This window comes from Perna viridis, chromosome 7 (assembly GCF_037379345.1).
Source record: "Perna viridis isolate PV_CMFRI_1.1 ecotype Kerala chromosome 7, ASM3737934v1, whole genome shotgun sequence".
Lineage (NCBI taxonomy): Eukaryota > Metazoa > Mollusca > Bivalvia > Mytilida > Mytilidae > Perna > Perna viridis.
Genome location: NC_142451.1, coordinates 40742908 through 40761023, shown reverse-complemented (window position 1 = coordinate 40761023; position 18116 = coordinate 40742908). Strand labels below are relative to the sequence as shown.

The window sequence follows — 18116 nt, the reverse complement described above, 5'->3', positions numbered from 1 at the left end:
CAAAATGGTTAGGTGTAGCTAAATCTTGACTGGATTAAAGTGTTCAGCATGATGAGATCTATCTGTGGTCAAATTTTCGCTTTAATCTGTGATGCCATGTTGAAGTTACCCTTTTTCAATGTTACTTTGCTATTTTTGTCCCCAGAGACACGGCACGAGGGGACATGGAAATGCTGGGTGTCCGTCCGTGTTTTCCGTACTTTTTTTTGTTATGCTTTTACCAAATAAGTATGTTTTTGGTATGTGGCCTTATTATGAAGAGTTACAGATTAAGTTCAATTTTACGGTTACGGTTGAATGATTTTTACAGACATTATGGCCCTTGGACTTAGAAAATTTCAGTGAATTTACAGTTTTCCGCACTTTTTTTTGTGATGCTTTTACCAATTTATTTCATATTTTATATGTAGTCTAACTACGATAAGTTATATATTAAGTTCAACTTTGGTTACAGTTGAATGATTTCTATGGAAGTTATGGCCCTTGGACTTTTCAGCGAATTTTAAGTTTTCCACATTTTTTTTTTGTGGGGGACATTGGAAGGCTGTTCTTTTATTAATGTTATTTCTTTCAAAAATCTTCTCCTCTGGCACTACGTGACCAAATGGATCCAAACTTGGTATGAATGTTCTGTAGGGTATCCTGCATAGCAAAAAATATGTTTTAAGCAGTTTTCAGCCAATATCTTGAAAACTGTAATAGATGGAATGAAACTTTCAGTTGATGAAATGAACCTTACAAGTCCTACCAAAGTCTTTTTTTGAGTCAAAAGTGTTGGACAGCATCTTGCTGGAGTTATTGCCCTTGAAAGCAAAAAATTAACCAGGTGATTCCAGGCGATTCCTGGGAGCCTCTTGTCTGTTTTTCTTCTGATATCCTTCCTGTCTAAACCACTATATTTTATTGTCCTAAACTGTTTGGTTTAGAAAGGTTTCACTGTAGTCAGAAACAAAATCAAAATGTACTAAATTCTTTATAGTCACTTTGTATCTTTTTAATGCTGTCAATCTTTTACCTGTGTCTGAACAAATATATTTTGGGTTCCCCTGGAATTTCACTTGAATTTTGCTTTGATACTTACGTATAGGAAAAATGTTAAAACTTGTACTAGGTGGTACTAGTAACAACTAGCTGAAGAAGTTCTTGGTGCAGGTTGCATGTATTTTGAAAGTTACTAAAAGTTGATACCAGTTTTCATGGATTAGGGAAGAAACACAAGTTTGTGGATTCTTGACTTTGTGGTTTTGAGGTTTCCAGTAAACACATTAATTTTTGTTGGGAACCAAATTTCGTAGTTTGGCCTACCCACAAAAACAAGGAAAACTTGTACCCCACAAACAATCGTACTTTCACAGCATTTCATGAAATAAATTTAATCTTTCAAATGTATGTAAGCAAATGTCAGTTGTACTTGTTCAGAAACATAAGGGTGATTGTCTAACTTGTAAAATCTCCACCTATAAAACTGTCCAATATTAGTATATGGTGTATGATTAAGGTATTATATATATATATATTTGATATGTGAAATTGTTCACACTTGTTAACCTATTTTATGCTCAAAGAGGGAGATCTACCTCTTTTCAGCTTTTCTAAGAGGGAGATTTACCGTAATGACCTTTTTTGCAGAAAAAAGGTAAATCCAATTACAAGAAGCGACAAAGATATAAAATTCATGATAATTACCATAATCTACTCTGGGTTTTTAATCAATATTTGAGTAATTAGAAGCAAAAGAAATCAGCGGTAGACTTAAGGACCAAGTCTATGCAAAATCAAACAGGTCTATGATAAAATTGGCTCAATATTTTTGCTAAGAGGTAGATTTTGGGGGAAGAAATTTGTGAAAGAGGGAGATTGACCCAAAACGAGGGAGGGTTATCAGATATGATATTGTGTATGCCATGAATTAATTTTGAGAAGGCAAGAAAATTTTTACCATTATTTGAATACAAAATGTATTGCTTTTGGTTCCATTGTATCAATTTTTCAACAAGTAACAAGTAGAAAATTTTGATTAATTTAAAATATTGGTATACATTTTTATTTTTCAAATGAATTAATAAGAAAATTTTCTTAATGAACTATGTTTTGTAAATGTTATATGGTTGAAATAAATTTATCAGGAAATTCCAAGTAAGTGCCTGTCATGTGTTTCTTAGCCTTCTGCAACTAATTTTGTTAGTGTTTTGAATATATATTTCAGATGTACGCATATCGCAACATAAATTGTTATCACAGTTTTCATCTCATGGTAGTTTGAGTGGTGTATTCCCTGACAAGCCAGTGACCAAAGCCTTAACAGGCAGTAAGTACATTGCAGGATAGAACGTGTTGGTTGATTTATACTAAAAGATGCTGAAGTATATTTTTATGGGGAATTTAGTATTTCTGTGCTCAACTAAATTTGTAGCTGAGGCCAAAAAATATATGTTTCCTGTTACCAAGGCAAAAAAATTTAGGTTGGGAGCTTGAGTTGTTGTTTTTTTTTATAGACCCTTCTGTGCTAACTGTGGAATAGTTGATGAGCATATGTAGAACATGCTTAATGTACGCTTTCGCCAGAAAAATTATTTTGTTCTACCCAAGCCCTACCTCATGGGAGTGTATACTGAGCTTGCTCGTTAAACTACTACAAAAGGGTCTATAACCAGTAGTGATTACGACATGATCAGCTTCACTTAATTATACCCCACACAGCAAAGTTGCGAAGGGTATAAAGTTTTTGACCCGTCTGTCAGTCAATCTTCAGTTTTTCTGACTTTTTTTCAAAAGCTTGCAGATATTGTCATGATTTTGGTATAAATTCACCATGATAAGTTGCAGGTAAAGTCTTACTTTCGTTCAGCTCCAATGATTTTTACTGAAATTATGGGCCTTGAACTTTGCAAAATTCACAGAAATAACAGTTTTCCGGACTTTTTTTTCTAAACACTTGAAGATATTGACATGATTTTTGGTGTATTAGTTCATTATGATAAGTAACTGGTCAAGTTTATGTTTTGTTCTACTCCAATAATTTTACCAAAATTATGGACCTTGAACTTAGCAAAATTCACAGAAAAAACACTTTCTGGACTTTTTTTCAAAACGCTTGCAGATATTGACATGATTTTTTGGTATATAACTTCACCATGCTAAGTTACAGGTCATGTGTAATTTTCATTTTGCTCTGATGATTTTTATCGAAATTACGGGCCTTGAAATCTGCAAAATTCACAGAAAAAACAACTTTCAAGACTTTTTTTCTAAACACTTGCAGATATCGACATAATTTCTAGTATAGGAATTAACCATAAGTTTGTAGTTGGTTCTGCTCTGATGATTTTTACCGAAATTATGGGCCTTGAACTTAGCTTAATTCACAGAAATAACACTTTTTGGGACTTTTTTTTTTAAACCCTTACAGATTATGACATGATTTTTAGTATATAAGTTCACCATGATAAATTACAGGTCAAGTGTACGATTTGTTCCGTTAAGATGATATTTACTTTGGATTAACTTAAACTCAAAGAAATCACAGTCTTGAGTTTGAAACTACCAGTTTGAGTAACAGAATTTAGTTGGAAGATAAAGGTCTAAAGCTTAAAAAACATTCTTATTCCTCTTTTTATTGGGCCCTTCTATATGTATTTATATTACAAACAAATTTACTTGAGTATCCAACATGGGGACACGTTGGGTATGTGAGCACACTCACTAAGGTTCTTTAATTTAGATACTACATCATGGAAGGTACAATACATGAATGTAATGTTTACTCCAGCACACTTGTGGTTGCTCCTCCACTAGGAGCAGCCATTTTGATTGCAGGAGCATAGTAAGATGCTGGGAGCATATCAAATGGGAAACAAATCTTTTCCAGAATTTAAATAGAAAAAAATCTGGGTCAGGGGTTTTGAGTCCAGGTAGGTTGTGCAACATGAAACAGACATATATTTTGGCCTGATTATATGACTGTGTTGAGGACCATGACATGGGTTCAGATTAGTGGTGGTCTAAGGTCTTGGACCCACAACTTCTGACCTTGGACCTTTGAAAATTCATTAACCTGGGTCTTGGACCATTTAATTGAGACTTTATTGAGGACCTTAGATTTTATTCCAGTAGGCCATTGATTTGAAACTTGGAAAAGTCCAGGACCTTCTATTCTTGAAAGTCAACTTGTGTCCCTGTATGAAAAAAATGGTCAGATCCAACTAGGATGTATATTGCATAGAATCCAAGAGTAAGCTCATTTTTATCTCACTTGGCCTTAGGCCATGTGAGCTATTGCCATCACTTGGCATCTGTCGTCGTCATCATCATTTTCGAACATCTCTGAAACTACTGAATAGATTTGCAGGAAACTTATGATGATTGTTTCTTAGAGTATCCTGCACAAAATGTCTGTTCGGATTTTTGATCAGTTAAAAAACAGGGCCGTCCTTACTAAAAAATAGAACATAGTGGTCAGACAGCAGATTTTTGCATTTATCTCCAAAACCATTAGATTTAATCATTCTGACATAGGGTAAAAGTATTCAGCATAATGAGATCCGTCTGTGGTAAAATTTTTAAGTTGCTGAAATGATTCTTATTATAAGGCCTTCAAAAGTCTTCAAGGATCAAAGTCAGACAACTCAATGTAAGAGTTATTGCTCTTGAAAGGCAAAAATTATTTTTATAGCAGTTTTCAGCCAGTATTTTCAAAACTATAATAGATAGAATGAAAGTTTCAGTTGATGAAATGATCCTTATGATAAGTTCTACCAAAATCTTTATGGAGTCAAAGTTGTCAGACAATCTGACAACTCCTTGTTAGAGTTATTGCCCTTGAAAGGCAAAAATTTAACCAGATGAGCGATTCAGGCTCTTGGAAGTCTCTTGTTTCTAGCAGTTTCCCTATCATTTTACTGAGTGTCATAATATTCATTAAATTATGAATAGAGTTTCATGTAGCTTCTAATATTGTTATCAGATTTCTCTTTTTGAGTTAGTAAAATTTTGTAGTTAAGTAACTTTTGGTTGGAGAAAATGAATAATCCACGAGATGAAATGGAAGATCCTGTTTCTCGAGTATTAATTCAGATTTTTTGATAATGTCAAATTTATGTGCATAACACTATATATATTTTCCACAAACTTTTTTAATGAACTCCCTTATGATTTTAGTTATAAACAGACTGTGTCTTTATTCACAAGCACGAAGCCCAATACTAGTAAAAATTGATTCAGGCTAGTGAAAAATTGCTGAAATTGACTGCTTGTTGCTGAAAAAAGTTCTTGGCAGACTGTAATAAATAGCAGAAAACTAAAATAATTAAATTTTTCCAAAAAAATGCAGACAAGTATATTTCCATTACATTCATACAGTTACAGGTCGTGTTGGGACAAAGGGAAGGAGAATTTGTGGTACTACAGTTGTTTGGCCCCAATTTTTAGGTAAAATAGTTTGTTATAAACTTGTCATTAAGCTTTATTATCAGGGATGATTTTTTTCCGTTTTTTACCGGAATTTTGCTATTTCAAATCCAGATTTGACCGTTACGATTCTTTTTTCTTGTTTTTACTGTATATTTACTTCCGATTTTGCCAATTTTCGCTTTGTTTGTAGGCCTTGTAAAATCATCCTTGTATTACATGTATTAAGCCAACAATAAAACAAATATTTTTACAATGACTCAGCAACATTTTTTTTACAGGACTAGGTACAATAAAGGCCTGTTTAAGAGCCAAGTCTTAATGTCCTCACCCTTTTTGCAATTAGAAAAATAGTAAAGCACCATAACAAGCAATTATGTTTTTTTGTTTTTGTTTTTGTTTTGGTTCAGCTGTAATTTAAAGAATAATATTCATTCATGTTCTTTTCCGTTTCACATTTTTTGACATCCTACATTTGTACATTACTAACAAAATAAATGTATTCATGTTTGAAAAATATCCTTGACACTTTAGAACATTTCAAAAGTTTATGTTAGTTTTAAACGCTCATTAAAGCTTGGGTTGGAATGTTTTATTTGTACTGACTTTACTTTTGAACTTTTGAAATTGGGTGTGTAAGGCAACAGTTTGTCATTCAGCTAAGATTGGCAAACTTCAAGCTAAGTTGCGATACACTCTTTAAAACCTGGTGACTTCTTAACAGTGATGACCCATATATTTCTCTATCAAAACCATAGTAGAAATAGTAACCTGCCCACCAGCCCGAGACTGGCTATTTTTTGGCAGGGCTGGCTAGTTTTAGCAAAAATCTATATAGCCATGTAGTAAATTTTTTGAAAAATTGTATTCAGGCCTGCCTAGAATTTGATTGAGTTTCCTGCCCTGTCAAAACAACTTCGAGACCAGGCATTTCTTAGCTATATTACAGAAAATGCAATGCTACCGATTATTTCTTCTTTTAATGTAAACTTTCTGCTCTCAAACAAATAAAAACACACGTAGAACACATGTGTATGGATGGTATTTAAGAGGTACATTTTGATCTTGTATGAAGCATAATGTGGTGTAGTAATTATATAATTCTTCAAATCATATAGGAATGCACAGTACTGAAATAACGAGTGTAGCTAACAATAATAGCTTCTTAAAAAGACTTCAATATTTGCATTCTAAGATCTGTTTTTCTATAAAATGTAATTTGTTCACTTTTCAGTTATAGAATTGAAGTATTCTCCAGACAAAAGAGAGGGCAGAGGAATTATTGAGTCTTTGACAGAAAAAGCATTTTATACTGGTATTGGTGACATTAAATATCGTACCCTATACACCCTAGCAGCATGTGTTGTAAGGCTGGCTTTTTTCAACCAAGACTGGGTTTTGCAGGAAGACTGGAATAAAATTGGTGACTCGCCAACACCGTTGTACTTAGATCATTTTTTCAAAAGACAGCAAAAAGAGCTCTTGACTGTATGGAGGTTGTGTTCGAAAGTGACAGAAGAGGCTCAACAAGAACTAAATGAGGAGTATAATGATGGTGTCTTTGTGTATACACAGTTTCTTGTCCGAAAGCTTACTCTGTCTAGAATTGAGGAGTTGTCGAAAGATAAGGAATTAAGCGAGAGATGTTTAGAGTTAAAAGAAAAATTGCTGAAGCAGTGGAGAAAACAAGTATGTATTAAAACATATTCTGATAACAACTGGAGGTAGCACTTATATGTAATACATTATGGTTTTTACTGTTTTTTTCTTGTTTTTGTTTTTGTTTTTTTAGTTTTTTTCTTTCAATGATAAAAAATAAAAACTCTGTTTATTAATTTGGTGATATATGGCGGGTGGCTGCCAAAACTTGTTTGTGTTACTGCTTAAACAGCTTTTGATAGATTTTTTTTTTCCTGAATCATATTGATTTTCATGTTGAATTTTCATTAATATGTGTTTTTAGACACTTGGAAAATCTGCTTTGGTATCAATTTGACAACCTGTTATATCATGTTCATTGGTACAATACATGGGATTGTGGGTAAGGGCTGTTCAAGAATTGATTGTATGAGGGAGCGTCAAGGGGCATTTTTTTTTATCTGCCTTAATGTCCACAAATTAAAGTAGATGTTTTCTCTATTGTTCAATACAAAAAGTCCACTACATACCCACCGATCATTTATTTATAAGATTTTCCTCCCAACCCCCTACACAATACTGGAACAGCGCTGTGATAAGTAGTACAGAATTCTATTACTATATTTATATATTGATTTCAAACTTGCTCACTTCATTTGACCTGTCATGTTTTCAATAAAATGGTCACCTTATTTGTTCTTTGGCTTCTTGCATCTTCCATGTGACATAAATTTTGTATGCAGAGTTTCTTTCCTATATTTTTTTTTTCATGTAGGATATTTGATCCCTTAATTCAAGTGTCTGGGCATGCCTAAAAAATTGTGGGTTTCAGTCCATAGTATGTATTGGAATACCCTGAAATTTATTACATTACCCAATGAAACTCCATGTTCAGCCTATGTTGAAATGGTAGAATTGATTGCATTAACATTTTAAGTTACAGTCTTTATAAAAATCAGACTGGAGGTGATTCATGCATGTCAAAAACCCACCAAACTCTCTTTTATTTCTTATTCAGAATCAGTTACAGACCACATAGCCACTCATAGATTTTCATTTGGGTTTTGCACTTTTGAGGTAAAATTTAAATGGATTGTATATGAAATAAGCACATATCAAGAGTTGTCATTCTTGATTTTGTTAGATTTGGTTGATTTTAGTGGTAGATATATGTATGATTTTCTCAAAGTAAAGATCTGAAAATGAAAAAGACAACTGTTGCGTAAAAATATAGTATACGAAGATTGAAAAAGCATTGTTCATTTGATGGGTTTTTCTTTACCATGAATCACTTTAATATGGACAGTATCTGAATTTCATTTGGACTAGTACTTATAAAGAGTTATAGCACTAATTCCTTTTTTTAATTACAGGGCTTTATTCCAAATCTGAATGCATTACACTACCTTCCAGAAATATTAATGTGTAATTACCTGTCTCATGCACTGAACACTGATTTGATAAATGTCAACGATGAAACATCTCCTTATTTTGTCCTTACAAGAAACAGTATCTTAGAACGAATAGAGAATAGTCTTGAACTAGCAATTCATAAAAGACTCAAGGAGAATCTGTTTTGTTATGGCGGAAAATTACACTTCCTGTCACATGAGGATAGAATGAGGTCATTGATGGACTGTGGAGATTTTCTTTTGTCAGAACATACAGAAATTATGGTTTGTATATGTATCACACGTTTACATTGGCAAACATTATACCTTGATGGTATATTTGAATTACCTTGTCTGTTTGCCATTCTATCCGACATTATTTTGTTATAATTATCTCCACTAGTATTGAATAGATTGATTAAAAATTTAGTATGTGGTTTTATTTAGAAGGGACATATATTGTAAGTGTTAACAGCCATACATCAACTTCCTGTACATGATGTTCTTTACCTTGGATGATGTGTGCAACTTCATGTTTGTAAGCAATTAAGTAATAGCATAGGTGGTGTTACATAAATTTGACAAAACAGTATTTGTATGCTTGTCTTTCTAGTTGGGAGGTATTAAAGTACTGTGAAAGTACTTTGATTCGTAGATACCCATTTTTGTGGATTAGGGATGATATACAAATTTGTGGATTCTTGAATTCATGGTTTTTAGGTTTTCAGTATACACATCACTGAAAATCTCTTTTTTTGTTGGTGACCATATTTCGTGGTTTTGGCCTAAAAAGGTTGTCCTTTTGCCCAGGACAGGAGATAATACCAGTCAGACAATTTAAGTTATATCCTACTTGCCTAGAGGACAACCAAATCGTTTTCATTTTTAACATGCATTTACTGAAGGACAGCCTAGATTTCAGTTTTGGTTAGGAGAGTTTTTATCAATCTGTCAGATAGGACTAAAATGTTAACATACCCTGGTATACTGAGAACTAATTGACTTGGAGTGGAGTGGAATGACATTTCTTCATGAGGATCAACTAGTACAATAAAAATCTTGCCCAGCATTTTGGAATTGCACTTAGCAGGTCAAACATTATCGTCCTGAAATGCATGAAAAATATGGTATACATATACAGTAGCAGATCATGAGGGTTCTGAGGGTTTGAAATCCTCCCTTTTTAGCTCACCTTGCCAAAGGCTATGTGAGCTATTGCCATCACTTGGTGTCTGTTGTCCTCATCGTTAACAATTATACAAAACTCTTCTACTCTGACAATATTTGATTAATTGGAACCAAAGTTGGTATGAATTGGGGTATCCTGCATAGAACTGATGTGGGGATTTTTGATTCGTCAAAAAACATGGCCGCTGTTACTAAAAATAGTACATAGGGGTCAGACAGTAGTTTTTCGCATATATCTCCTCAACCGTTAGGTTTAGCTGAATTCTGACATCGCGTGAAAGTGTTCAGCATGATGAGATCTATCTCTGGTCAAATTATGGTTTTAATCCGTTAAGCCATGTTGGAGTTATTGCCCTTTTTCAATGATTTTTTGCTATTTTTAATGTTATTTCTTTCCAAAATCTTCTCCTCTGACAATATTTGATTAATTGGAACCAAAGTTGGTATGAATTGGGGTATCCTGCATAGAACTGATGTGAGGATTTTTGATTCGTCAAAAGACATGGCCGCCAAAACTAAAAATACAACATAGGGGTCAGACAGTAGTTTTTCGCATGTATCTCCTAAACTGTTAGATTTAGCTGAATTTTGACGAGGTAAAAGTGTTCAGCATGATGAGATCTATCTCTGGTCAAATTTTGGTTTTAATCCGTTAAGCGATGTTGGAGTTATTGTCCTTTTTCAACGATTTTTGCTATTTTTAATGTTATTTCTTTCCAAAATCTTCTCCTCTGACGCTACTTAACCATTTGAAATCAAACTTTGTATGAATGTTTCTTGGGGTATACTGCATAGAACTGATGTGTGGATTTTCGATTCGTCAAAAAACATGGCCGCCATTACTAAAAATAGAACATAGGGGTCAGACAGTAGTTTTTCACATATATCGCCTAAACCGTTAGGTTTATCCAAATTCTTTCAATAGCTGAAATGATCCATATCATTAGGACTACAAAAGTCTTCAGACTCCTTGTAAGAGTTATTGCCCTTGAAAGGGAAAAAAATTTCTTTTTTTAATAGTTTTCAGTCAATATCTTGAAAACTATGATAGATTAAAAGAAACTTTCAGTTGTTGAAAAGATCCTGGATAGTCCTACCAAAGACTTCTTTAGTCAAAATTGTTGGACAACTTCTTTAATTTATTGCCTTTCAAAGGCAAAATTCAAGAAGGTGAGTGATTCAGGCTCATGGGAGCCTCTTGTTTTTTTTTTTTTTATTTGAAAACCCCCTTTTCAAAATATCTAGATCCGTGCCTGGTATAGGATTTGAAACAACAATCAATCAGTGTAGTAAAAAAACTGGACTATAAATACTACAAAATATGGTAAATGTTTGACATCATAAAGCTTTAACAATATTTTTATCTATAGGTTGATCAGGCTGTGGAAGAAGAGGCTAAAATACTACCAGGAATTAGAGATGAGATGATCACAGAGGAAAGAATACAATTTGCAGCCTCAAGAGTCGTGAGACAAGTTATAGATAAGGCTCGATACATCTGTCTGACTGAAAAACAGGTAAGTTGCAGTGTTTAAGATAGGATCGGAAAATAATTTAATTTTCCCCCGATTTTGTCTAATTGTTTTAATACACCTACCAATTATGGCACTTGCAATATTTATTTCATATAGAAATGGCTTGAGTGACACTGTTCGTCCAAAAAAAGGGCACCTTGAATTTATGATAAGAAGCAGAGGGGTTCAGGTGGCACTCTCTCTACATACACAGTTTGGGAAAACATTTTTTTCCAATTTGCCATTCTGGCTAGTGGAATATTGATCTTGCTAGCCAAATAGAAATTCAACTAGCCAATTTTTTTTGTTTTTTTGTTTGTACTATCATCTGTTTTCTCTTGGATTTGACTATCTTCTGCCTTTCTTTTTCTTTCTTCAACTATCTTTTCATTTGTTTCTAAATTTATCAAAAACTTCTCCATTTTCAAATATTCCCTCCCATTGAAGTTTTTCAAGTTCCATTTCTGAACTCATAGTTTAAAAATAAAATTATATATCAACAGATTCATCATCATGAAACAAGTAAATGTTTATCATTTGCTTCTTGTTCATTTTTATTTTGACAATAAACAACTGATTTGCAAGGTAACATTTCATAAATTACCAAGATAATTTCGTTTGAATACTAATTTGAGATCGGGACCCTCGCATAGGTTTTGGCACATCCTGTTTACCAGAAATTTAAATGGCAGATGATGGTAAACAATGCTTTACAAGTCAATAAAATTGTGCACAATTCACTTGACATATTTAAGCTAAACTTCTTAATATGTAGGGAACATATTTTTAATGTATGATGTTAAGGGATGTTTAACTAAATAACCTGTTGGCTGGTTAACTTTCCTTGGAACTCGCCAGTCAAATGACGGTCGCCAAATTGACGATTGTAAGCTAATGAGAACTTGCCAAATTACACATCTACTCGTATTTGGCAAGCTGGCGAGCGGTGGTTTTCCACACTACATACAGGTTTGGTGGACACCTTACCCTTTTTCATGGAATTTTTATTCACCTTGCCTTTTTCTGTCAATTTTTCCTTAATAAATGTTGATCTTTGCATCATTGCATTCATAGGTGTGTATTCAGAAAATGTCAAAATCAGCCCCAAAACTAAAGTGTTTCAAATAGATTTGAAAATTGCATGATTCACTAGTTGAATATGTGCCTTCGTTAAAAACGAAGTTCCATTGCTGTTAATGCATGTGTTGCACTAAAATTGTAGAAGAAAATAAAGCAGAATTAGAAAATTTAGTCAAATTGTGTTAAAATTGCTTATTTCATGAGACATTTTTATGTAGAAAATAGAGTGTATTTGTTGAGCTCTTTGATATTTATACAAAAACAGCCTTCTGTACCATCACAACTCCTGACAAAAGATTTTGTTGTTCATAGCTTGCGCTTTATATTTTTAAATTAAGAATACTACCCAATATCCTCTCATATTTGTGTAAATTCTTCGAAAACTGTGTAGAAGTAGAGTTTTGTGCCCTCCTCATGACTAAATTATAACTCAACAGCTTGTAATTTATGTACATTAGATTTCAGATAGTATTTTAGCTTTAAAATAGGCAAATGGAAAATTTCAAATAATAAGTTGAAATTTCGGCAAAATAGTTGGTCTGTAACTAGTGTTAGCAAATTTGCCTCTTTAACTCTAATAATTTTGGATGCACTTTTTTACTTGGGATTATCCTGCTTTATTCCAGACCTTCAGGGAACACTACATGCCCAGTGTTCTAGGATTCCAATTTCCCGTTACCTGTGGCAAGTGAAATTTGGGTCAGGGAAAGTTAGGTACTTAGTTACACTTTCCTGTGGCAAGTTGAAGACTTCATATGTTGTAAGGATTTGTTTTGTTCAGAAAGCAGTCATTGACTGTGGGAAAGTTGATTTTATATGGATTTTTCCTGAGGAAACCTCATTTTCTGCAAAATCCTAGAACACTGATGCCCATGTAACATTTAAAATAAAGGTAGTGGAGGTGCAATTTTTGTTTGTTCACCAAATTGTCATGCTTGATATTTTAGCTTGTTCTGCTAAAATTAAAAAAAATACTCTGGATTCTTATCCCCTTCTGATCTGATTTTTTCAGCCCCCCCCCCCACCCCCCCAGACAAATTTTATATTAATTTTTTGTCATTTAGGAGCATTTTTCTTTTAAATTGATAAAAAAAAAATAGAAAATAAAATTAGTTACCTGCCTCAAACTTAGTGGATTTGGTGGGTAGGCAAAACCACAAATTTTGGTTCCCAATGAAAAGGAGATTTCCATTGATGTGTATACTGAAAACCTCCAAACCTGAAATCCAAGAATCCACTAACTTGTGTTTCTTCCCTAATCTACGAAAATTAGTATCCACAAATTAAAATATTTTTACAGTATTTCAAATCCTTATTTTGCCGTTACGATTCTTTTTTTACTGTATATTTACTTCCAATTTTGCCGATTTCTGCTTTGTTTGTAGACCTAGTAAAATCTTCTCTGTTTATGGTTCAGAAAGTGCAATGCTAGGCATACAACACATTTCTTTGTTTCAAAGGTTGAATACATTTTGTGGGTGTAAAATAACATCCTAGGTGTCAGGGTTGTTGTCAGTTTTCACACTTACAAATTCTATACAGAATGTATTATTCACTTACATGTATTTAATGAAGATTAAAGTTTGGAGGTGAAACAACATTGCTTGGGGAATACCAAAAATTTTTGTGTCAATCAAATTTTTATAGTACATGTATTTTGCATTTTACAGTAGTCTGCAAAAATTGATATAGTGTAATATAATTTCAATTAATCTTTTTCTTTAAGTAACTCATGATTGGTGAGATACCCAAATACTGCTGCAAAAATAAAGTACTCATACTCAGCTGATTTCTAACCTAAATAAATGTAGGTTTTATAAGAAAGATTATTTCAGTATCAAATCAGTTATTGAAAAGTTTTTGTCACAGATCAAGTCATTTTGAAGTGTAGATGTAAAAGAAATTTCAATAAATATACAATTTGACAATGAAAAAGTTAGCCATGATGGAATACACATCCAAAATGGTTCATAATTACAGAGTTGTACCTATGAAACTATTATCTTAATACATAGCATCGACAAGCACATCATGATATGACCACAGTGGTTGAAACTCTGAACAGTTGGGGCAAGTGTGGACACAGCTTTAGTTTTTGACACATATGAGCATAGAGATTTATAGTTCTTTATAGACACAACAACTGGGTTGGACACAATACAGCACAAGATTTGAAAATTAATTAAAAAATTTCCAAATGGGACCAGAAATTAAGAAGACGGTTTTTTTGGGCGGCACTGCAACTTTGACACTTTTTACCTGAAAATGGTAAGAGATATCTGAAATTTGATGCCAGGAATTTTCATACGGAAAGCAATAAAAAAAAAAAAATCAAAATCAGACCAAAAATAAAAAAGTAGATTTTTTGGGGTGTGGCTACTTCGACCCCATATAACTAGAAAACAGTAAGTGATATCTGAATGAAAAAAGCATTTTCATGAGGAATCCAATAGAAAAAAAAATCAAGTCTGATCAAAAATAAGAGATTTGATATTTTTGGGGTGTAGCCCCTTTGACTCCTTACAACTTGAAAATGGTAAGAGATATCTGAAATTTGATCTGAGAAATGCAAACCTGGGTTTTCTTAAGGAATGCAGTAAACAAAAATTCAAAATCAGACCAAAAATTTTTAAAAAGTAGATTTTTTTAAAGATTGGATAAATTTTACTCAAGTTCTAAAAACATCGTGAACTGTTCTTAAGGTAAGCAAGTATGCACTTTTATTTTTTTTTTTTTGCAGAATAAGTTACAGAACAAGCTTTTGAGAAGACAGAAGGAGGTACCAGTTGTACTTGATAAACAACTAAAATCAGCTTTAGAAGGTTTGTAGAATTAGAGTCAGCTTTAAAAGGTTTGTACAATTAAAGGCAGCTTTAGAAGGTTTGTACAATTAAAGGCAGCTTAGAAGGTTTGTACAATTAAAGGCAGCTTAGAAGGTTTGTACAAATAAAATCAGCTTTAGAAGGTTCGTACAATTAAACTCAGTTTTAGGAGGTTTGTACAATTAAAGGCAGCTTTAGAAGGTTTGAACAATTAAAGGCAGCTTTAGAATTTTTTTCACAATTAAAAGCTGCCTTAGAAGGTTTATACAATCTATTAAAAAACAGTATATTACCTCCTTCCAATACTATTACAACATTGATATCATTTACTATCTCAATTGGAGAAATTTTTAAATCACTTAAATGTAAGAAGCTATTTGTATTGACCATTTATTTATGTATTTAGAACAATTGGTCCATACTGTGTTATGGTAATGGGTGGCATATCATTTTTCTAAGTTTGGTTTTATTTTTAGCTCACCTGACCAAAGGCCATGTGAAATTTTGCCATCAATTGGTGTCTGTCGTCAACAATTTTTCAAAACTCTTCTCTGACACCAAACTTGGAACCAAACTTGGTATGAATGTTCCTTGGGGTATCTTGCATAGAACTGATATGGAGATTTTTGATTCATTGAAAAACATGGTCACCATTACTAAAAATAGAACATAGGGGTCAGACAGTAGTTTTTCGCATTTATCTCCAAAACCGTTAGTTTGAGCTGAATTCGAACATTGGTAAAATTTTTCAGCATGATGAGATCAAACTTGGTATGAATGTTCCTTGGGGTATCCTGCATAGAACTGATTTGGGGATTTATGATATAAAGAAACTAAAAATAGAACATAGGGGTCAGACAGTAGTTTTTAGCATATTTTATCTCCAAATTCTTTCAGTTGCTGAAATGATTCTTATCATAAGGCCTAATCAAGTCTCCAGAGATGAAAGTTGTCAGATGACTCCTTGTAAGTTATTGCCCTTTAATGGTGAAAAATTACCAGGTGAGCGATTCAGGCTTCTGGGAGTCTCTTGTTTCGTATTGAATACATACCTGTCTTTTAGGACTATGTTTGAAATATCCTTATGTAGTACATACTATGTAAAATTAACTTGTATGTAAAAACCACCTGTTATGTGACCATAATTTTGCTGTCCCTTTGGAAGGTCAATTTAAACAGGTTTGATACTTGGAAATTTTAGCACATAGGTAAGTTTTTCCTCAAAACAAAACAAAAAGGAATTCAGGGCCACAGGGGACCTGGTTTCCAGACTTGAGTTAAAGTGCATACATGTAGGTCTTCTTGTCATTGTACATAAAGTAGCCATACTACTAAAGGAAGGTTTTGGTGCATTTAAAGGATTATGGTCTTTACCTTTTAGGAATAACCACCCAAGAAGGTCAGAGATAAAAATAAATCATTTTTGTATAAATTGCAAACTTTGTATATGTTGAATTGCAAATTTTAAAGTTCTTACACCACTTCAATTTTGGTCAGAATCTTATGCTGAAACATTTAGTTATAATCCTAATCAAATGTTTATCATGTGTCAATTTTTTATAGCGATCAAAATTCAGAGCTTCATATCAAGTTTGAATGTTGCATCCATACTTGTCCCAAATTTTTCAGGGTCCCACTTCTGTGGGCATATCAAGCTGTGCCGATTTTTTTTAGCCATCATTATGAAGGCATGAAAATATTGAAACATGAAAAACATGTGTTACACAAAAGTATGTTGATTTAAAAGAAGAAAATAGGCCTGACAGGTGATCTTATAAAAGATATGTATTGCATACTGAAATATTTCCTTATTTCATTTTAGAATTGAAACCTGTACTCAATGATATAAAATTGGGATATGCCAAAGAGAGAACAAAGAATATCATTCATCCAGAGGTGTTTGTAGATGTGATGGAGAACAAGCATTTAGACTTTGTAAGGATAAATTTCCAACGAGTTGTTGATGCTTGTTATATTCTTGACGATGAAGCGTTAGACAAGACAATTACACCACACACTTTACAGGAACTAGAATGGGAAGTCACAGGAGAAAACAGAAAGTGTATTCCACATTTCGTCAAAACGATGTTGATGTATATTCTATTTATAGGTGTGCTCCTGGCACTTGTTTACAATACCTATATTGGAGGACAGCTGAATGAGACTGAGATTAAGGAATGGATGGTGTACTGGCTAATTTGTCAACTGTTCTATGGATTTGGGTTGCTCCCTATTTTAGCTTTAATTGTTGGTATAATGACATTTATTAGAGACAAATGTAACTGTCGAAATACATGACCAATACTAGGTTATATCATGCAATTTTTTTTTTTTTTTTTTTTTTGTTGGTTTGTTTGAAAGCAGATCATGAATTGACCATCCATGTTTGGCCAGTCCAGAAGAATGGCAACTCCTGCCACTGTACTTTAGCTGTCCAAAGTGGATATCACCAAAAGAGGTTTATAGTGTGTTTTATTATTAAGAGGACAGCTGACTTAGATGAATATTTAACTTTTTTTTCTTGGGACAGATTTTCATTATTTAAAAAAAAATAATTTGTATTTGTCCAATTTGATTAAATTGATCAAATTTATTATCCATGGTTAGTATCAAACCATGAAGGCAAAATACATATTTTGTATTGTTATACAGTTGTTCTTAAAAAGCAAGTTACAGCAAGAGGCCATGAGAAGTGAATATTTAAATGTGAAATATAATTAATCTGTTTGTCACATTACTTTGTTTCATAACTTGAAAATTGGTTTTTATATACAATTGAACCTCGATGTGTCGAACTCGGATTAGTCGAAATCTTGGATAACTTGAACTAAGTCCCAGCAAAACTCCCCTTATTCCAATACAATTTTACCTTGGATGACTTGAACTCAGATAAATCGAAACCTTGGATAACTCGAGGTAATCAAGCATTCCCCTCGATAGAACTTCGAGGTTAATTAACCCTGATGTCTCGTAGTAAACTAATTAGTCAGAAAACTGATTGGTTTATTACAAACCATGATAAGAGAGTGTTTTAACAACAATTAGCATGGTTTTTAAAATTAATTTGTTGACACTCT

The 18116-nt window shown here is 33.0% G+C and overlaps 1 protein-coding gene across 3 annotated transcripts in view; it reads left to right on the top strand.

The window, feature by feature from the left end:
* LOC148612713 (uncharacterized) overlaps window positions 1-17683 on the top strand; it is a 44239-nt gene extending 26556 nt beyond the window's left edge. For 2 of the 3 annotated variants that reach the window (XM_088594371.1, XM_088594369.1), the window contains 7 exons: window positions 2207-2308; window positions 5359-5427; window positions 6641-7095; window positions 8418-8720; window positions 10994-11140; window positions 14958-15039; window positions 16862-17683. In XM_088594371.1, the coding sequence (XP_088450497.1) occupies window positions 2207-2308; window positions 5359-5427; window positions 6641-7095; window positions 8418-8720; window positions 10994-11140; window positions 14958-15039; window positions 16862-17337 (1634 nt within the window). In that variant the 3' untranslated portion in view covers window positions 17338-17683. The remainder of the gene's footprint in view (window positions 1-2206; window positions 2309-5358; window positions 5428-6640; window positions 7096-8417; window positions 8721-10993; window positions 11141-14957; window positions 15040-16861) is intronic. The other variant, XM_088594370.1, reaches the window with a different exon arrangement.
* The last annotated feature ends 433 nt before the right edge of the window (window positions 17684-18116 follow it).